The sequence below is a fragment of the Electrona antarctica genome (assembly GCF_951216825.1).
Source record: "Electrona antarctica genome assembly, chromosome: 13".
In the NCBI taxonomy this organism is placed as follows: Eukaryota; Metazoa; Chordata; class Actinopteri; order Myctophiformes; family Myctophidae; genus Electrona; species Electrona antarctica.
Window position 1 is genome coordinate 23,720,122 of NC_136794.1, and position 19,607 is coordinate 23,739,728.

The 19,607-nt window shown below is 41.8% G+C and overlaps 1 protein-coding gene across 1 annotated transcript; it reads right to left on the reverse strand.

Annotated features, from left to right (window-relative positions):
- Positions 1-67: 67 nt before the first annotated feature.
- Positions 68-18,301, reverse strand: dnajb2 (DnaJ heat shock protein family (Hsp40) member B2). Its single transcript, XM_079518200.1, has 11 exons — positions 17,884-18,301; positions 16,183-16,272; positions 15,142-15,251; positions 13,057-13,110; positions 12,775-12,900; positions 12,414-12,518; positions 12,014-12,152; positions 10,444-10,514; positions 9,657-9,959; positions 2,440-2,513; positions 68-327 (listed from the first exon to the last, which is right to left on the reverse strand). The coding sequence occupies exons 2-10, from the start codon at positions 16,245-16,247 to the stop codon at positions 2,485-2,487; spliced, it is 1,002 nt and encodes a 333-aa protein (XP_079374326.1). The 5' UTR covers positions 16,248-16,272; positions 17,884-18,301; the 3' UTR covers positions 68-327; positions 2,440-2,484.
- Between the last annotated feature and the right edge of the window lie 1,306 nt (positions 18,302-19,607).

Consider the following 19,607-nt stretch of genomic DNA (forward strand, 5'->3'; position numbering starts at 1 on the left):
GGGGTGTGACAGTGTGTAAACTGCAATGTTTTCCCCAGAACACAAGAGTTGAAATGTAGTTTAAACATCACCTTTTAATGCAGAGATGATTTGAACTGTTTTTACGAGATTCAAAATACAAAGATTCCAGTCTTTCTTTACATTATATCATCTCGGACATACACACCACTTCACATACACAGAGCACACGTCAGGTATGTGTCATTCAATTTGCTTTGCATTTTCAAATAAAACTTTGAAAAAGAAGGGAAAAAAGTGTCTTTCAGCAGGTAGAGAAGCCAGGTGGGCAGAGAGAGACAAGTGCTTTATGGGAGTTTGACCTTTAACCTGTAGGAGAAGATGGACAGATTTAAATGTCAGCGTTTCATCATATTAACGGGTGCATATCTTTGGTCCGACGTCCTAACAGTTCCGACACACAATAGTCTTGACACCCTAACCTAACCGTGCAAGCCACGGGTGAGTCTTAACCGGCCACGCATGTCGGTGCCACGGGTGAGTGTTAACCGGCCACGCATGTCGGTGCCACGGGTGAGTCTTAACCGGCCACGCATGTCGGTGCCACGGGTGAGTCTTAACCGGCCACGCATGTCGGTGCCACGGGTGAGTCTTAACCGGCCACGCATGTCGGTGCCACGGGTGAGTCTTAACCGGCCACGCATGTCGGTGCCACGGGTGAGTCTTAACCAGCCACGCATGTCGGACTGTTATTACGTCGGACCAACGTATGCGGCCCCATAGTAACACCTGTATACTACAAACAAGCACTGGCCATATTCACCTTTTTGCTCTTGCATCATACTATGCATAGTGCATCAATGGACAAACGTATTGGTGACGATTGATGATGCATGAACCAACATGGGTTCAATTATGTGTACATTAATCCATAATCTGCTTTCTACAGTAAGTGCTCATGTCAATGTGTTTTTCCTTTTCTATACACATAAGGAAAAATACAGTTGTTGCTGTATTTGATTTTTTATTTATTCATTAGGTTGATGAATTCCTGTTCTGTCTATTAGAAGTGTCTATTTGTACGTCTCTAAATGTTTTTGATTTGAACATGGTGGACCCTATTGGAAACGAGTGTAATGCTTAATTGGGTCGTCCACTAACAGTTAACAGCCTTTGTATTGAGTTTGTGCTTGAAATGTACTGTAATTCTGCAAACTATTAATACATTCTTCAATCAAATGAATCAAAACTTCTTCAGGCCAGGAACCGACTTGTTTTTCCAAGTTTGGGAGATGTTTAGAAATCTTGACTTTCCAATCCCAAGATAAGTATTTCAATGATTGTAATATGTCTAACTGCTAGTGATTTAGAGAAAAGCCGCATAATCGTACGACTTTTACCCACATTAACCCTGGTGTCCCTATTTTGGCCATGACATTATAGGTGAAACATTTCAAAACATTCCCAATTTTTTTCAAAAGCAGATCTAAAAGCTCACTTTATCAGCTTGTAGATCAGCTATTTTCAAAGTGTATTTATACTAAAAATAATAATAATAATATAAATAAAGTGGTTAAGGTGATGTGGGGTGAGGTGTGGGGTATAACCATGTGATGACCCCCAGGTCGTGCTGCTAGTGGCAGGAAGCTGCACCCAGTGAGGTGTTGGTTGGGCGCTAGTCTTGAGACGCCAGACAACTATTTAACAATCTCTCTAATGGAACTACACCTCCCGAAAGCCAAGAAAGGAAGCTGTCATCTGTTTGACATTTCCGTTCACAAACGTATGTTAAAATATCTTTACATTTTCTATTAGAATTTCCATTTCTGATAAGCAGCAAGCTATATAGGCTTTATTTTGATTTATATTAGGACAGATTTGGGTCACTGACACTGTAAAGACAACACTTTATCCCGGTTCATTTTCAGAGCTTCTGTGGAGTCCAGACTGTATAACAGAAGCATTTTGAAAAATGTGGGAGGCAACAGCCTGGCTTGTGAGACTAGACTACTGCTTTTACAGTATATAAACCATCCATTCTATTACACTCTATAATCTCAGTGGTTTACAATCTCGTGCAAGGGGTCTGTGCGTAGGACAATGTTGCTTGCCAAAAACAATCTTTGATTTCTTTTCAACAAGCAACGCTGTCTGTTTTACAATGTATTAGGCTTAAAGGGAAGAGGGTAAGGGGAGGAATTACACACACAATAAGGGAGTTTATTGATGCTACCATAGACATAGAAAGGTAGATGCCTCCTTCGGCTCTGGGATGTATGTGAAAAAGTGAGGGCAAGCTTCCGTGTTGGTGACCATTTGAAAGGAAGGGACGTGAGTCATGTGACTGGATGCCGGGGATGCGCCATATAACGGCGCACTTCCGCCCTCAGTTTTATACATGTCGCTCCAATGAATTGCAGCAGTGAAAGAGGCGTCTATCTTTCTATGTCTGTGGGTGCTACAGCTTTAGACTGTCTTTACCTCAGGGTTGGGGGGTGGGGCACAGAGCAGCATGAGCCAATCAGATTAGCCCGTAAAGGCCTGGAAGTCTGAGTCTGAAACAGGAATTAGGAAGTGTGAGAAAGACAAAAAAAGACAGACAACAACATTAGAAGAAAGATCAGTAATTAACTTAAATGATCAGATGATAAATAAAAGGAATATGGTCATTTTAATTATTACCTAAAACTAACCTTTTAACAAAACACTTACCCTACCTTTAAATTAATTTATATAATGTAATCATAATATGGGGTAATAGTAGAAAATGTATATATAAATCTAAATGTAGCTTTGTAGTTACTCTGTTTCAGTATAATTATTTTGTCACTTATGACCTAAACAACAACCACATAATATAATGTCGTGCATAAGTGACATTTTAGCTAAAATGTAATAGTAGTGTCTTTTCCTTGAAGCCTAATCTGTATAAAAGTATTACCTATATATTACTTAACTTATTTTTTATTGTGTTGCTTATATAATTTCGAAAACATCTCATCGATTACCAAATATCAGATTCTACTGGACTCTTAGTAGGTGATTATTCTGTAATTATTAGCCTACTTCCCACCCAGGGAGACTGGTTACGATTGTTACGATTATACAGTAAGTATTGTATATAGATGTCAGACCCTGTCACACCAGGCACCTCTCACAGCCACAGGCCCTGTCATGTTACCATCGCACCATGTTATGATAAAATGTTCCTATATGAGCGAGCATACCATGGTAATATGTTACCATGTGACAGGACTACGACAGGGCCTGACAAACCTGTGACAGGGCTGTGACAGGCCATGTCACCGACCTGTGACATACATCATCAGTATCATGTCAGAAATATGGTCAGTATCATGGCCAGTGTCATCAATGTCAGATCAGTATCATGGGCAGTATCATGCAACCCCCAAGAGCACCCCCACTCTTCAACAAGAGTACAATATGTACACTTGTCAAGTGTATGTCAAGTGTGACTAGACTTGCTAACCAGGCTCTGTTTCGCTACACAATTAACACCAACAGATGACACACTGTGGCATTAAAGCAAAGTTATTATAACACCAGAAAAAGAAAAGAAAAAAAAGACACAATAAAGTTGATGTGGATTGCTGACACTTACAAGTTTGACACTTGACTTTTAACTGAACTTTTATTTCTGTTTTTTAACCCTTTTAACATTTTGTGAGAGAGGAAAATAAATGAAAAATAAAACACGCCAGTCTGATATTGTACAATTATAACACACCCCTCTCTTTCTCACTCTCTCCACATTCACAGATGACATTTTGAAGAGGAGAAATGACAAAACCACTTTAACAAGCAGACTAGAGTTAAATTGTTTTAAAATGGTTTGAAATATCTCAATACGTTGCAATTTTAGGTGCGCTTGATTTCTGACAAGAACGATGGAAGCAAAGCAACTAATGCATTCGGAACTCAATGAAGCACATGAAATAAATGAAACCATTTTAAATGATACATTTAGCAATATCTGAACAAAATATTGTAAAGGGAAATGTCTGTCTTTATATAGTAGCAAAAATCAAATACAAAAAAAGATAATAGGTAACATGCTAATAGATAATAAAACGTTATATATATATAACAATATAAGGTAGGCTATCAATACAAACATATAGAACTTGGGCATGCATACTGTATAACATGAGCCTTTCCTCGTGTAGTTATTTCAGCCTTGAGCCTAATGTATGCTCCGTCGTGCCATGGTGTTGCGCACCGAGAGTGCCATGGTGTTGCGCACCGAGAGTGCCATGGTGTTGCGCACCGAGAGTGGCATGGTGTTGTGCACCGAGAGTGGCATGGTGTTGCGCACCGAGAGTACCATGGTGTTGCGCACCGAGAGTGCCATGGTGTTGTGCACCGAGAGTACCATGGTGTTGCGCACCGAGAGTACCATGGTGTTGCGCACCGAGAGTACCATGGTGTTGCGCACCGAGAGTACCATGGTGTTGCGCACCGAGAGTGCCATGGTGTTGCGCACCGAGAGTGGCATGGTGTTGCGCACCGAGAGTGCCATGGTGTTGCGCACCGAGAGTACCATGGTGTTGCGCACCGAGAGTGCCATGGTGTTGCGCACCGAGAGTACCATGGTGTTGCGCACCGAGAGTGCCATGGTGTTGCGCACCGAGAGTGCCATGGTGTTGCGCACCGAGAGTGCCATGGTGTTGCGCACCGAGAGTGGCATGGTGTTGCGCACCGAGAGTGGCAGACAGTGGTGGAAAAAGTACTCAAATATTTTACTTTAGTAAAAGTAATATAGAAACACTTTGTTACAAGTAAGGCCTCACTCAGACCTTTACTGCATTGCTGTATGCTTGTTGGATGAATGTTGTATAGTGTCATGGCCGCCCCAATGCATTTCCAATGGAAGTCACATGGTTTGTAGTCCACATTTTGGACTACAAGCTGTTGTATGGCTTTCGGCTGTGTTATCGACTGCGCCCCTCCCCCTCATACAACACAAATGTTGTGTCAAACCATGTGACTCCCATTGGAAATGCATTGGGGAGGCCATGACACTACACAACATTCATCCAACAAGCATACAGCAATGTAGTAAAGGTCTGAGTGAGGCCTTAATGTCCAGAATTCAAAATGTACTTGAGTAAAAGTACAAAAGTATAGTGGCATTTAAATGTATTTAAAAGTACCAAAGGTAAAAGTATTCATTATGCAGAATGTCTCTTCAAGTTTTCGAATGTATAAACATCTTTTGAAAACAGCTGATGTAGAAGTTCACATTGTGAGCTTGTAGATCAGCTGTTTTCAAATGGCCGAAATGTATATACTGTAGGTCTAAAGTGGTTACTGTATAATCAAAATCTACTAAGTAATTAGTTTTCAAATAATTGTAGTGGAGTAAAAGTACAATATTTGCCTCTGAAATGTAGTGGAGCTCAAGACTCAAGTAAAGTACAAATACCTCAAGCTGTCTGTACTTAGTTAATTTCCACCACTGCAAGCTTGTAGGTGAGTTATTCTCGGAGCGTGACATCGCCGCACGACCAAGTACAAATCAGGCTTTATGCCATACATTAGTAAACAAAATACTCTTTTCCACTATAGCTATGAGGAGAGTGAATTCAGTTTTTCTTTTGATTGCGGTTTAGCCCCACAGGCCCACACTGAACATGCATCTTTGAATCCAGTCTCATCAGAGCTTCAATTGGCACTATTCACTTCACCCTCCCTTGTAAAATACATTCCAAATGAAATCATTATATCATCTATATCATCTAGTAGTCCCATTGAAAACACTCAGTCAGAAGGACAGTTGCTAGTGTTCCATTGCGTGTGTGAGTTGTAGTACAGCAGACAGTCTGGGTTCTCTCCAGCAGTGCCATGGTAACCCTTACTAAACACTTGACAGGGTTAAAGAGTCATTGCGAGAGTCACTGCTTTGCTGCTTCACTACAATATGAGGAAGACTACTCTTCAACAACTCTCCCTGCCACCTCCTTCTGTCGCTTATTCCAGCTCTTGGATTTAAATAAATATATTTATAGAGCATAAACATGATTATTTTAGCATAAATATCGATACGCATTCGCGCAAGGCACTGTCTGAATTCATAAATTCCCAGTAAGAATGAAAATAAATAAATAAATGATCTGCCAAATAGATATTAAATGGGATGGAATAGCAAGGGAATCTTATAAAAACCCACAGGTGGATGCTGTGTTAGGAGCGCAAAGAACATTCTAGAGCTAAAGCACAACCAGTAGCAGCAGAGCAGAGCCGCAAGATGAGAGCAGCAGCAAAAACAATGAGCAGTAAGCCAGAGGTTTAAGTAGCCCGCACCAATCAGATGAACTAGCTACCTGTACTAGCTCTGAATAGGCTTCACTTCATTCATCAAAGGTACATGGTGGCTGAATGTGGTGGATACACTTGAGCAAAGCTATTTTAGGCTGAATTAGTTAAGGTATGAGATTTGTGTCACTGTTTGGCCGAACTGTGCCCACATGTATCTCTCCTATAAAGCCTTTAATAGGCTATCAATGCACCCGTTTGCTGGCCGCCATGCCCCCTTGTTGTGGTATGTAACCAGATAATGTGTACATGGGGGCATGAGTTCTTAACTCCACTAGCGAGACGAGCACAGGGAGATTGGTTCAAACCGGTCATGTGGGGTGAAAGGAACAGCACAGCCTCTAAGGGCAGTTAGGATTACTTTTAGACTCTAGTCTTAGTTTTTGCCTCACAATCATACACAGACATTTAGGAGAAGCTATGAGAGCCTCTTGTTAAGACAACTGAAAGGGCATTACCCCAAATATGAACACCTTTTTTACATTAAGGTTAACACATGCTAAACGCATGAGCTATGGTTCCAGTAACACACACACTCGCAGGCAATCTGATCCAGGCAATTCAATTGACTGCCTGTAACTGAATAACAACATTAAAAGATTTAACAGTGTAATTTGTCCGAAAGCAGCCATCACTGTGAATGGGAAATGACTTGCTTATCTCTCTAGAATTGAGTCTAGATGTTCTCAGATGGTCTAAAGTTTCAACCTATAGGATATTTTTGTCACAAGCGACAAGCCGGCTTCTGTTTCTTTCAGTCAACCTCCATTCCCTGTTAGCTAGCATCACACTGTCAGTCAACCTCCATTCCCTGTTAGCTAGCATCACACTGTCAGTCAACACCTGGCATTCCTACTGAATACTGACATGGGGATATTGTGCCATTTCCCCACTGATGCTTAACCGCTTTCAACCTGGCATCCCTATTTTGGGATATAGATCATTTTGGGATATATTATAGCAAAAATGATATTGTTTTTTAAAAATATTTAAAAAATGTAAACATTTTCAAAACAGCGAAAATAACTGATTGTCAAGCTCACAACACTATTTTAGCTATTTGTCATACAACAAAGTATTAAATTAGGAATTAGGTGTTATGAAACCCAGTCCCAGTTCAGGAGTCAAGTGATTCATATAAAATGGCTCCATCAAAATGGTCAAAAGTGAGACCAATAATAGCCAATGGAATTAAAAGACACTGAGAATGGTTGATTGCCAATCAATTTGGCAATTGATTGGACAATGGATTTGTCACTGCTGGCATAATGGATAATTACGTAATTTAGTCATGCTTCCCTAGATAGATATTATGTGTAGATATTATGTGAAATGAATCGAGATTGAGCACTGTGTGGCATATTTCCCGCCTAAAATGTATAAATCTGTTATAGTTATAGACAATGCTGTCAGTGTCCTCGCGGCTGGCTGTCACCTCTCTCAGTGGGCACCACTGCTGGCTTTCTCTGCATTGAGCAGTGCAGCTGACACTGGTGAATCTGCGATAAATTCATTCGTATGTCTGCGTTTAAGAAAATACAACTTCATGATGGTTATTATTAGGTAAAAGGTTAAACTGTTCTGAACTTTTAAAAGCGCTCTGCTCGGTCCGAAAAATAGCTCTGACCAGCGCCTCCTAAAAGAGGCCGGTAAGCTGTCGCCATTTGGTCATTTCCCGCAGAGTTTAATGTACAGGATAGTGTACACTAGAGAGACGAAGCCAAGGCAAAGAGAGGGGAGAGACAGGATTCGGATTCAAATCCAGATCCCCTGTAACTCACAAGGAGCATGTCGTAGGTGCACACATCTGGTTAAGCCACCAGACAGACACCCAAGAAATGTTTTCCTTTTATGACTTTTATGACTTTATGAATGGCACATTAAGTAAGTAAACTACAGCAAACACACACAAAGGCACTAACAAAATATCTTTGATAATTTTGTGCTTTGTCACGCATTAGATCATAATGCTCTGGTTAGGAAAGAAACCACTGCAACCTATTGCTTTGCTTTGACTGGACAATTAACCATTCTACCCAACAAAACGTCTCAGTCTCCATTTGATTAAAAATTGAGGCAAGAAATGGCACACAGGGGAACTAACTTCAACATATTTAAGTGCAGAAACTCCAACATTTAGTTTAGTCTTACCCTGCATTTAAGGATCACTAACATTAATGTTTGGATCCAAAACTAGGGCTGACTTAATTATGTTTCAATCTTTGGAAATGTTTGTTATAGGAGGAAAATAGACTTCACTTATAACTTGTCATTTGGATACAACTCTAGCCAGGGAGGCTAGGGAGCCTGACAAAATTCCACTATAACACATTGCACCTTGGGACCTGTTCAGCCTGTGTGCGTCTTACTTTCTGTAGCAGTAAGCACACAATGTACAGTACTAGTTGACAATGGCAATAAAGTTATTTGATGTGGACAGCTCTTCCTACATTCATTGCTGGAAATTATGCTGGGTCTGTTATTTGGCTTTGGCTATGGTGATGTCACTAGCACAACACAATGTATAGAAAAGGATTTGCGTATTTAAGCCAATTATTGAATCCTTTCTTTTCTTGAACCTTTCTTGTTTAAGACATGCATTCATAGATAATGTTTAGCTTAGCGTTTGGGAATTTAGGCGTATGTGGGAATATTTAGATTTGGCATTGTAACATGATCAAAACTATATTTTAATGAATTCCCTATCTCAACTCATTCTCTTTTAAACATTTTTAAAGCATTGCGATTGATCAATGGAGGCACTGCCCGGAACACAAAATGTAGTATAAAACAGCACAGCACAGCAAGATGCACGCACACCCGCATGTCGCACACACACACGCGCACGCGCACACGCACACGCACACGCACACGCACACACACACACACACACACACACACACACACACACACACACACACACACACACACACACACAGTCACACACACACTCCATCAGCACACATTTCATCAGCACACAATACAGCCACACTTCTTTTTCTTCTTCACAATATTGTCATTGTTCCTTATAGCAGGCTCCCCATCCTCACTGTGGTGGTTTGCTGAATTAGCAGCTCTGGGGGTCTCTGGAACAGGGGGGCTGCTGCCTGGCTGCTCCCCAGATAAGACACCTGGTCCCCTTGGTTGACCTGAACCCGTCTCCCCGTCCCTCCCCCTAGCTCCATAACCCCCGCCTATATTTCCATCCTCATTTTCAATCATCTCGTCCTCGCCACCTCTCCCCTCTTTTTCAACCAGTTTGCCATCGACTGTGCTGAAGTGTTTAACACTCTTAGTAACCCCACCATCCCTATGCTCCTCGCTCGTCACATTAATAGTGACATTAACCCCGCCCCCAGCACCTGAGATGAAGTTAGTGGTCGCGGCGCCAGCAGCTCTCTGCTGGGCCTCCAGTTCCGACAGGCTGCACGCCAGCGCCATCTGGAGGTCTTCGTCGGCTTCGTCCTCGGTGGCCCCGTAGTGGAAGTACGGGGCGGAGCTAAACGAGCGCTGCGCGGCCGTAGAGTGCAGATTGGGGCGAGGCTTCTCGGGCTCGGCTGGGCGTTTGGTGGGTTGAAGGCGTGGCTTGTGGGCCGACTGGCGGGGAGAGGGATGTTGCTCTCGTCGGCTCAGCTCCAGTGCGAGGGCCATCTCGTCCTCCACGCCTGCGGGCAGATGTATTCATGATGAGCACGCAAACAATACACTGAAACAGGCACACGTCTAACCACTTTCAACTTAAACAAAAAAAAAAAGAAACAGATCAGTGTGGGTTTTTTTTAAATTTCTTTAAAGGATCCATGGCTAATAAACTGTATTATGCCTTAATACATAAACAATGCTCTATTCAACTAGTTTTATTTTCACATGCATTTCAAACATTCCATAGACCTGGACCACATGGAAAAATGACGTCATCATTAACTTGCAACAGGCATTGTCCCGCTTGAGTAAAAGATGAACTGTTTCTAAAAATAAATAAAATATTTAAGGTCTATTTTAGTTATAGAGGGAAATTATGGCATTATTAAGGCATATAAGGCTTATTGGCCAGGGATCCTTTTAAAGAAGTTAGATTAGTATTAGAAGTTAGGTAAAGTTCCTAAAGCTAATTTGGCAGTAGAGGATCTTCACTATGGGTGTGTTTACCATTGATAAGGACTGTTTTCAGCACCCCGTCCTCCTCAATCTCTGTTCTCTCTTGCCCATTCTCCTTGATCCTGCAGACCACACACAAACGCAGTCGCACGCACGCACGCACGCACGCACGCACGCACGCACGCACGCACGCACGCACGCACGCACGCACGCACGCACGCACGCACGCACGCACACACACACACACACACACACACACACACACGCACACGCACACGCACACGCACACAGATGGATATCGAGGTCAGAGGAAGTGCCATGAAAAACAGGCTAAATTAAAGTTAAAGTCAGTGAATTACAGTGCTGGGATTATAATTCTTATATATGCACCGGTATATATTATATATGCACAAACATTCGCCAGACATGGATTCATTCCTGTTAAGAACCTTTGTCAGGACAAACTACCCAACCAGTAAGTAACAAACCCAGCATCTTCCCAGCACCCTAACATCAGTCGATGGTGAGGACACTTCATAGTAGATTGGTCTGGCAGATATATCGGGCAATATTAGACTTTTTTATCGGTATCAAAACGTATGCAACATGGCGTCGTTATTTTAGGCATTACGTTTTCAAAAACATCCAAAAGTATCAGGTCTACATGCTCACAAAGTGATCACTTGAAGCCGGATGCTATTTTAGAATAGTGCTTTTGTCTATCAAAACGTTATTTGCCCTTTTTTTAACATTATAACGGTTAAAACATGGGTAATTGCTGGGCTAGGACTCTCAAGATTTGGGCATCGGTCAGGCTCTACTTCACAGGACAGTGAACTGTCTTTTCCATGGTGTGGGTCACTGGGTTGCAGTGTGAGCACTACATGACTACACCATGATTTACAGTTATAGTTGTGTGGGTCACTGGGTTGCATGTGAGCACTACACCATGATTTACACTTACAGTTGATACACGTGTACGAACTGGAACAAGTCACACTGGGCAAGGACAAAATGACTCAAACATCCAGTTGCAGTCTTATCACAGACACACAGGACACGTGGAATGTGTTAGATAGATTTCATTGTTTGAAGCACATTCAGGCATGACATAGTAGTAGTTTTGTTGGATTATTTATTTATTTTGCCACACATGTACCAGATGTGTCATAACTACTTGTGTGTGACATTTTGTTGATTTCATTTTTATTAAATGTTTTTTGTCTGGATAATTAATTGATTTGTTTTTTTTTTGCAACCAATTCGAGCAAAAGCATCGACCCCGGAACCTTCTAGCTGTGAGGTGACAGCGCTACTAGCTGTGCCACCGTGCCCCCATAATTAATTGATTCTAATTGGATCTCAAAATGACTCACAGGAAAGTACAGTTACAGTAAAACTTTCAGTGAACTTGGTTTCACTAGCCCGCTCTATTCATGATACCTATATAACCACGTTGAACAAATAACCTTTATATGCTAATCTACTATTTTAGCACCAACATCAACCTAATGAAAAAGAGAGAGAGAGAGAGCGAAAAAGAGAGAAAGAATAATAGGACTAGATATGCAACTTGGCCCAGGTCAGCTGATTTGGCAAAGGACGGAAATGCATACTGTACTTTTTGGTGGTGGTGCGTTTGCCATTGATGATGCGAGTGGAAGTGGAAACGGATTTGAAGTTGCCCATCCCTCCTCCGGGTCCTCCCATGCTGTCCATCCCATCCATGCCCCCCAAGGAAGAGAAGGAGGTGAAGTCCACTGGGGGAGAGACGAGGAGCGTTGATACATGTACCGCTGGGTTATAGTTTCATCATTTTTGTGTCTACTGTCTAGGCTAGCATTGACTGAGTCATTACACAACTATTAACTAACAAGTCAGCAACAGAGTAATGGCGGCAGTGGCTCAGGGGTAGAGTGGCCGCTTGTTCGATTCCGGCCTCCCCCAGAGTTAGTGTCGAAGTGTCCTTGAGCAAGACGGTGCTATATAAATGCACCATTTAGTGGGAAAACTCTGTTTACCTCCTGCTGAGGGGAAGGAGAAGAATCGACTGGGGCCAAGACGAGAGGGGCCTGCGTTTCCATGGAAACCATGCCCATGGATGCCTCCGAAGGACGAAAAGTCATCTGAAGGATAGATGGAAAATGGCTGATTGAAATGAAAGCCTTGACTAGAAGCAAGTGTAAAATAAACAAAGGGATAACTGGTTTGTTTAGCCCTCTTCCTTTTCTTTGCTTTCTGACAAACTATATACAAACTAATCTTTACACACAAATCTTTACACAACACAACACAACACATCACAACACAACACAACACAACACAACACAACACAACACAACACAACACAACACAACACAACACAACACAATAATTACTTACCGAAGAAGTTGTTGAATGGATCCTGGTCACCGAAAAACTCTCTGAACACCTCGTCTGGACTGCGGAATGTGAAGGTGAACCCTGGGAAATCTGATGAGAAATCTGTAGGAGAGGACCTAGATGTGCCTATGTGGATGTGGTTTGGGGAACAGGAAGAGAAAGGAGTTCAAAGAGATGGAGAAGAGAAGATGAAAAGACGGATTACTTCCATATCATGTATGCTATGGCACAGCATGTTCAACTGTGCGTTGTTGAATGTGAACATTTGGTCCTTTTTTTTACCTCTGTGTCTCGTTCGGTCACTGCCATAGTGGTCGTATTCCTCCCGCTTACTCTCTATAGGATGGTAACATAGTATGACTCAGTCATGGCACTTAAAAACACAGTGATCACACATAATATTGTATATCTAATCATCACACACACACACACACACACACACACACACACACACACACACACACACACACACGCGCGCACACACAAACTCACGCACGCAAAGGTCCACACAAACACACAAAATGGAAATATTATTAAATATACAGTATGTTGAAATATTTAAATCAATGACTCATATACAGTTCTCCTGTGAGAGACCTGAGATCACAACACAGAACGAGACTCATGACTCATATAGTAGCCTATAGGACAGGGTTTTTCAAAGTGGGTGCCGTGCCAAAGAATACTTATATTTGGAATATGTTAATATCACTTCAGTTTAACCACTTAGATCCTCTATACGGAGTGAAACGGACTTGAATTGCACTCCTTGTGCACTCTTTTTCAATCTATGCTAAAATCTCTTCACCAAAGATAGCAGAAATACAAGCTCCCAACGCATCACAATGTGACGTGTTGTAGATCTTCTATTTTTAATGAATGTTCCTCCCAGAATATGGATGATAGGGTTCAAGTGGTTAAATGTCAAGTATAAAGTTATTTTCAATCTATCCTAAATGGAAACGGATACGTACCGTAATAAGACATAAATGTAAGGTGCTAGTACCAATGTAATTCAGGGGTGCCGTGGATGAAAATGTTATTTACAGGGGTGACCTGAGCCAAAATCGTTTGAGAACCTCTGGTATAGAATATAATATAGTGATAGGAGGGAGATGATTTCATTTGTTTTTTAAACCTTTCAACCTTCTACCCCTTTGGGAATGTTATTATAGGGACATTTTTCGAAACTTTTTTAGAGATTTTAAATGTCTTTCCAAAATTGCAGATCTGTGAGCTCAGTTCACAATGCATCACGATGCAACTTGTGAGCTAATAGATCTGCTATTTTCGCTACTTTGGTGTGACACTATTGTACGACATGGAGATGCACATTGCAGCATCCGTAGTCACTAACCCACACGACCAAGGCATACACATACCGTATAGTACAAAAAAGCTCAAAGTCAAAACATTTTGCTACAAAACAATGAAAATAATGAGACAACAGAACAATGGCATGTTCCAGTTATCCCATTGTGTCCACTAGCTTGAAACATGCGTGACCAGCTATGTAAACATCAGATTCTCCACATATTTTATGAATGGAGGCCAGGTAGGGTCACATTTCTTTTATGAACTAGAACCAAGTGCAGTGTATCTCACGCTCATTTCGAGAGTCAAACACCGACGTCACAAGCTGCATTTGAGCTGATGATAAATACTCTATAGCACCACCAATATTACTATACAATCCATGTTAACAGAGAAAATTCCCCTTCCTCTCTATTTTGAACATTATCTGTGTTCCTCTATGTTCCAGTCTAAGGCCCCCATTATTACATCAATTTCATTCATATTTTCTGAAGTTAAGATCGCTATTTTTGCTGTAAACACTACGAACAAATGTCATGGTCAAACCAGGAAGTAGGGGTTGTAGTTTTTAAATTCAGTGTCGTCACCGACAACTGGCGTTTCAGAGACACTCAGCTCAGTGTGAATGGCATGTTAACAGCTACGAACACATATATACTATATAGAGCTAATGTTGAAAATAATTATGCTTTCACTTTAGCCCACTGAAGAAAATAGGGGGTTGTTGCCAATGTCAATGTAAACACTTTCAACCTGGCATCTCTATTTTGGCCATGTCAATTTTCCCTTATAGTGAATAATATAGCAAATCTACAAGCTTGCATGTTGCATGTTAAGAATCAAATGTTGTAAAGCCCTGTTGTTATTGTCACTCACTCTCGTGTTCCATAGCTTTATCCACTGGAACTTAGCATCCCTATATTATTAACATAATAATAATAAGCAAATGTTCTGCAAAACTTTGTTGGGGGAAAAGGAGGGGACCAAGTACCCTGGGGGACCCTTGTCAATGAAGCATTGAAGTGTTTAAGCACACACAGTGTTGTGACTTACTATCAGACAAAACTTCATAGGCCTCGGCCAGTTCTTTAAATTTCTTCTCTGCTTCATCCTTGTTGTCCGGGTTTTTATCTGGATGCCATTTCAGCGCCTGCTTCCTGTACCTGAAACAAACATGCATGCATCACATTGTTTAAAAATTGACATATTGACATAAATTATTTTGATGTTATACTATATTGAGTATAATCGGTATGGATTGTGTTGCGTTTCTTGACAAAATACCACATAATTTTAGGGGGCAAAACATGAATTATCAAACAATATTACTTTTAAAATGAACAAGTTATTCTAAAGTGACATACAGTGTGATTTTATGGTCCATGATCTGATCAAATACTTTAGGCTGTTTTCGTTCCCATTCTATCCATCAATCTACTCACCAGTACACCAGTGCTATTTACTAATAGCCTACTAACTAGACTTGGCCTCCAGGATTGGAATTAAGAATCACTGGGCATCTTCATTAGATCTAATGAAAATTAGATCTAATGAAGAGTTAGAGTCTGCACAAATCCAAAATTTAAAAATGTCTTCTACACCATTGACGTTTCGAGCCTAATCTACTCTTCCTCGGACACGTCATATTTGATTAATCACTGAGGAAGAGCCGCTTAGGCTCGAAAGATCACGTCTGTATGGTGGAGAATACATTTTAAATATTTGAAGAATGATCCAGTGTGCTTACTCTATTTTTATTAGATTTTGACTTTAGCCCTGCACCTGGCACTTTTTAGACTGCGGATGTGTGTGCTTTTCCCCTTATTTGGCAACTCTATTAGCTCCACAGTATACGGCAGGGTTCCCCAATAGGCGGGGGGGGGGGTCCCAGATATAAATAGCATTAAATGGGGGTCAGTAGCCTATGCATGTCAAACTGGGCATCCTTTTCAAATGGGGTCTTGCCCTGAAAATTAATTTTCAGGGCAAGACCTCGACCTTGCGCGTGCAGACTCGGCCCCTAGCCTGGTACCCTAGTCAAAATATGGCCCTTGAGGAAAATGTATTGGGGAACCCTGGTATACGGTAACTCACGCTTTCTTGATGTCTTCCTGAGAGGCTGTTTTGGACACTTCCAGGATGGTATAGTAATCGACCATGTCGCCTCCTCAGGCCTCGCCAGACCTAGCAGGTGCAACAACAAAAAGCAGCAATGTTAAACACCTCTTCATTTCCATTCTAAACGGAAAGCACAATCCTATACAACCCCCAAAATGTTGCCTATACCGTACTTTTACTCTCTTCATTTTCTGTTTTATTTTAACATGACCGTTTATAATGTGTTTCCTTTGCTCATTTTTTGCTGTCTCAATCTACCTGCAGTTATCTATACTGTACCAACGCAGTTGGTAACAAGTACCGTCGCACATAATCCATCTCGCCCTTGTTTTTTTCCGCCGACCTCACGCCGGACGCTCGGTGCGGCGGTTCTTGTATTCTTTATTTTGTTTTACTGAGAATAATGTTAGAAATAAGTTTAGGGTTAGGGTTCTACTACTACAGGAATAGAGTTAGTTTTTGTCATCGTTTTACTGGTAACAAGACAACTCACCCCTTTTGCCACTTTTGGTGAGTTGTCCTGACAACTCACCCCTAAACGTGAAGACATCTCACCCCTGCTTTTCCAGGGGTGAGATGTCTTCACTTTCCGGGGTGAGATGTCCGGTATTCGTTTTACTGAGGTTAAGGTTAGGATAATTTAGGAATAAGGTTAGGTTTAGCCGTTTAAGCATAATTTACTTATATACTTATTAGGAATACCAGGCTGAGCAGTTCTGCCGGATGTACGCCGTGTGCGAGTTAGTAAAAGGGTGACTTTGTTAGTATTCACGCAGTTATTGCACTATTACATGTTTATTTATATATTTGCTTGTTTTCATTTTGAGAAGTTAGAGGCATAGTCCCACATTTTAATCTAGAATCTATTCATGGCATTTTAACAGCAATAATAACAAAATAATAATAATAATACGTTAATGACCATTCAGAAAGTTTTCTGCCATTAGCAACTGACCAATGGCCCAATAGTTCCATTTAGATGGCTACATAGCAGTTGCCAGTTACCCCCATGCCACTGTCGTAAGTGCACTACAGGGAGGAGCCAAGGGGGAGTTCCAAACCAGCCTAAAGTAAACTGGTCTGTCTGTCTATCCCGGTATTCCCCTGTGAGGAACCGGAGGCTGGACACCAGGGGGGGACATGGCTTTATGTTATTTACAGCTTCAACGGACTGTCATGGCATCTGATCTGACAGCTGCTGCAAGGAAGGACCACCACCGCAACCCCCCCCCCCCCCCCCCACACACACACACACACACACACACACACACACACACACACACACACACACACACACATTTCAAAGTGTTGGGATGTCAGTTTATTATAGCATGTCTGGTTTCTCTAATTGGAGGACAGTAAAACAACATCAAATTCAGAACTTGAGACACAGTGACAAAATATGACCAAATATGGTTATGCTGGTCCCCTAACAAAACAAAAGTATATGCTATTGTGGGCTGCAATACTATTGCCCACAAACAATTCTCAACCCTGTAACCCAGTAGTCCAAATTATGGCTCTCCAAAGTGTGGTCCAGGCCCAGGGACCCGGTTCCATAAATGGGTTCCAAATGGACCCTTACAGGACTGCAACTCTGACTGAGAGCAGAGTGTACAGATGAAATGGGTACACGCTCAGAGTTATGTCACCTCATTTCAACAAAGCTGTTTGTACATACCGTCAGTAGGCTATACCTTCTGGATGGACCCGTGAGGAGTAGCTCCAGGCGGTGTGCGGTGGTAGGTAGGCCGGTATGTGGGTGGGTTCAGAAGGAGAGCTGATCGTAGAAGCTGCAGTGCCTCCTCCTCGGTAAAGCGTTTCTCTGTTCGTGACAGTCGCGCAGACACTAGACAGACTGTACACAGACAAGCCCCCCTGCGATCCCCCGCTCGTGACAAAATGGTACTACTATAGTACCACTACTACTGCTAGCGGTACTACTGTTACAGCAGGATAATTACCGTTACAATGTCCCATATATACGATCATAACTTGACAAGCCCTCTCTACCCTGGCTAGCTCCCCCTCCCTCTCTCTTCTCGTGGGCTAAACTGCACGCGTTACGTCATAATCAGCTGAGAACGCGCGGCGGCGTGGGTTTAGAAAAAATAGAAGCATCCAGTGTTTTGGGAGCGTCACCGTCACCCGACCCGCCCTGGTTGTGCTGCTGTCAGTGCTGTGTGGTGTGAGGTGTGACTCCGTCCTGCAGGACGGTGCCGCTGTTGTAGAAGATCATCTGTTCTTTTTTGGCAAAGCGACAGCTGTGTGCGACACGCGCTGGCGATCGCGCTGAGCTGCTGCAGAACAACAGCCTGTTGCTTTGTGATGGTACGGGATGGGACAGTTTGAGATGTTTTTATGCTAGCCCGTTGAAATTTGTAAATAATAATAATAATATTAAAGCGCGTTCAAATAAAATGTATTATTTAAAAATATATATTCTGTCTCAGGCCATGTCTGGGACACGTGGTTTATTGGCGTGGGATAGGTAAGGCCACTTACTACAGTTGGGAGTCTTGGGACGTAGCCTATTGCATGACCCTAAATATTATGCCACAAATATTAAACTACCCCAAATCCCAATTAAATTAACACTTAATTAATTGCATTTCTGCGTTAATTTACGTGAATCATTGTCAAAGTAGTCATAGTCATTGTCAAAATACTAGTCAGAACTCAGAATAGCCTTTGATTGATTGAAATTTGTATTTCACAGCCGTAGGCCTGTTGGGTAGGCCTACATTTTAAACAAAAGAACAAAAACTGCTTTGTGGACGAAACCAAAATAAAACACTTGTTTACAACCATAGCTACAACAGGGTCCAGCCGGTCCACCATTTTCAATTTATCATAATGGTAGCCTACATATCGTTTTCTTGATGCACTTGTAACGTGTTGTAGGCTAATATAATGATTATGATGAGGAGGTACACCCTCTTACTTTAAGCCGTTTGGGTTGACCAACCTTATATTTAAAATAAATGAAATACTTGCTCTATTTAGGTAGGATTATTCAACCAAGAGGGTGGTTCTATGCTTATTACCCCTGAAACTTACCTCTTAAGTCTTCCGGATTCTTTTATTATTCAGTTTTGCACCTGTTCTAGTCAGTCTAGTTTCGCTGTTGCTACTGCAAGTAAAAGGGAGCTAAATATAATAACGTGACAAAATGGTGGTGACTGACTGGTCGGTGAACTAAATGTTTCCAGAATAAATTCAAGTTAATGGTGCGATAACCCTGTGATAACCCCACACTGTTCAATGGTCTTTGCTCCCATCTAGTGGTTGTGGAAAGAAACTAAGGATTCTACTACCCATAACCTAGAGTCCTGTGGACAAGTGGTGAAAATTAGCACATGTGCTAACACACTGTAAATGACGCATCTACTATTTGTACA